General features: G+C 48.2%; 1 protein-coding gene across 1 annotated transcript in view; it reads right to left on the bottom strand.

The window, feature by feature from the left end:
* Positions 1 to 1,323: 1,323 nt before the first annotated feature.
* MANSC1 (MANSC domain containing 1) overlaps positions 1,324 to 2,644 on the bottom strand; it is a 15,532-nt gene continuing 14,211 nt past the window's right edge. The window contains exon 4 of the mRNA XM_015409516.1: positions 1,324 to 2,147. Coding sequence (XP_015265002.1) covers positions 1,324 to 2,147 — 824 coding nt within the window. The remainder of the gene's footprint in view (positions 2,148 to 2,644) is intronic.

Genomic DNA, 2,644 nt, shown 5'->3' with positions numbered 1-2,644 from the left:
AAAGGAGTTTGTAAACTGCTCTGAGACACCTTTGGGTAGTGAAGGGCGGGGTATCAATCCAATCTCTTCTTCTTCATCTACAATCCTGACTGGTCACAGGCAATTAATTCCCCTTGCAGCAGAGCAAACCTAGCCTACCTATCAGGAAATAATTCCTTGCCCCCCACCCAAAATAAATAAAGTGATTCAGAAAAGATCTTCCCTTATCCTGCAAAGCTCTTCAAAGAGAGGCTCCTACAGTATCTATGCAAAAGAAAGTGACTGCTCAATCAGTAAAGTGATGCAGAAACAATACTGTCTTATCCTGTAAAGCTCTTTAATGGGAGGCCACTACGGGACCTACCGTCGTCTTGAAAGTCTGCTTTGTACAAGTCTCAGTGACATTAGATAAGACATGATATTCTTTGCACATGTGTGACACTCCTGATGGGGATTTGAACAAGTGATTGTAACAAAAACAGAAAACAAGAGCGGCAAGCTCCGGATACATTTTGCTGGTTTTTAAACCCAATTACAAAGGTCGGCGGTAGGCTATTGTTAAAGAGACTGACAAACTTTTTTTTTTTAGAGAGACCAATATCATCCAGTTTGGTGTCGTGGTTAAGTGCACGGACTCTAATCTGGGAGAACCAGGTTTGATTCCCCACTCCTCCACTTGCACCTGGCTGGGTAACCTTGGGCAAGCCGTAGCTCTGATAAGAGCTGTTCTTGAAAAAGAGCAGTTTCTGTCAGAGCTCTCTCAGCCCCACCTGCCTCACAGGGTGTCTGTTGTGGGGAGGGGAAGGGAAAGGAGATTGTAAGCCGCTCTGAGACTCCTTTGGGTAGTGAAGGGCGGGGTATAAATCCAATCTCTTCTCTTCTTCTTCTAAACTTACTTAGAACTTATTTTAAAATTTTACTTGGCAAAGCAAATCACAGTGACACCGCTTCCAAGTCAAAAATGTAGTAGAAACTCAGGAGCACTTAAGAGAACATTAAACTCCACAAGGAACATGTGAGGCTGTTGCCAAACAGGACAGCTCGACGCCAGCTTCCCCCACCCCCTTCTAGTACAACTAGTGCATGTCCCAATGCTGTGTAGTTCCATATTGGCCAAGGGCTAAGGGGAATGTCAGCCGCAGTGACCTCAGGACCACAAGGCAAGTGGGAGCGCTACCCCGGCTTCCATTTTCAGCAGAAGCTCTGTTTCTAGTAAAAGTGGCTTTCGGCCCCAAAAGAGAGAACATCTCAACTACCATGGCGAGGTCAGTCCTTCTTCTGTTCCGTTAAGACTACGAAAGGCCTCGCTAGCTCCACAGAGTGTCTCTTCACACTCCTCGCTCATCATACGTTGGCGTACATGCCGTTGATCAGGTAGTCCAGCCTAGAGTAGCGCCTGTGCCGAAGAGATTCCAGCAGTTTCCGGCCTATTGCCACTTGAGCCAAGAGCAGAAATATCACCCCGAAAAGCAACACAGCTAGGAGGACACTTCTGTCGCCCAAGTAGGAGGCGTGCGTCTCACCCGGAGGCCTGCTAAGCGTGGCGCCCTCCCTGCTCAGTTGCCCATGACTAAGGTGGGCCTTGTGTGACGCAGCTGATGAACCCTTCTTGGACAGGCTGGGAGGCAGAGGGCTGAGGCTGCTGGCTTTCACTTGGGAAGTGGCTGTCGGCTGGGGAGCAGGGCTGCTTCTTCTCGGACTCACAGTTGCCACATATGCATTCCCGTAGTCAGCCGTGGCACGCCTAGTGGCTGTTGCATTACTAGGAGGAACAGTGGCCACAAGCCTTGCCTGGTTGGAAGGCGTAACAGCAGGTAGTTCAACAGTGGATTGTTTGATGGGAACTAGGTCCCGAGGAGAATCTGTTGGGGTCACCAAACTAACGGTTTGATGTGTTGGCAAAGAATCTAAACTTTCTGAAGGGTTTGCCCCTTCACCTTCTGGGTGGTGAGAGTGCCTGTGACTCTTATCTACAGGTCCCTCTATCTGGCTCAAGAGTATTTTCATCATCTTCGAGGCAGGAGACTTTGGAGAAGAACCCAGCCAGTTTGGAGAGGTTGTTGGACCAGAAGTGCCAATCAGGACAGCTTTCGGAGACGCAAAACTCCCATTCGCAATTAGATCCAGGGACTTGTTTAGGGAAGAAGTTGGTTTCGGAACTTCTGCATCTACAAACAAAAGAAAGAACTTATTTGCCAAGCAAATCCATGTACTCTAAGAAGCGGAATCCGTTATTAAAGACAGTGATGAACGAAAGCTATTGAGGAAGAATCAGCATGGATTCTGTAAGGGAAGATGTTGTCTCACTAATCTTTGAGAGTTCTTTCAGGGGGTGAACAAACATGTGGACAAGGGGGACCCAATAGATGCTATTTACTTAGACTTCCAGAAAACTTTTGATAAAGTTTCTTATCAAAGGCTCCTAAATCAACTCAGCAGTCATGGAATAAGAGGCCAAGTCCACCACAGGAGGTGGCGGGAGCTACAAACATGGACGGCTTCAAGAGGGAATTGGATAAACATATGGGGCAGAGGTCCATCAGCGGCTATTAGCCACAAGGTATAGATAGGAACTCTCAGTCTGGGGCAAGTGATGCACTGCATTCTTGGTGCTGGGGGGGGGGAACAATGGGAGGGCTTCTAGTGTCCTGGCCCCACTGCTGGA

This window comes from Gekko japonicus, unplaced genomic scaffold (genome assembly GCF_001447785.1).
Source record: "Gekko japonicus isolate JY-2015 unplaced genomic scaffold, Gekko_japonicus_V1.1 scaffold1158, whole genome shotgun sequence".
Classification (NCBI taxonomy): Eukaryota; Metazoa; Chordata; class Lepidosauria; order Squamata; family Gekkonidae; genus Gekko; species Gekko japonicus.
The sequence above is the reverse complement of the archived record's forward strand: the minus strand, read 5'-3'. Positions and strand labels throughout refer to the sequence as shown.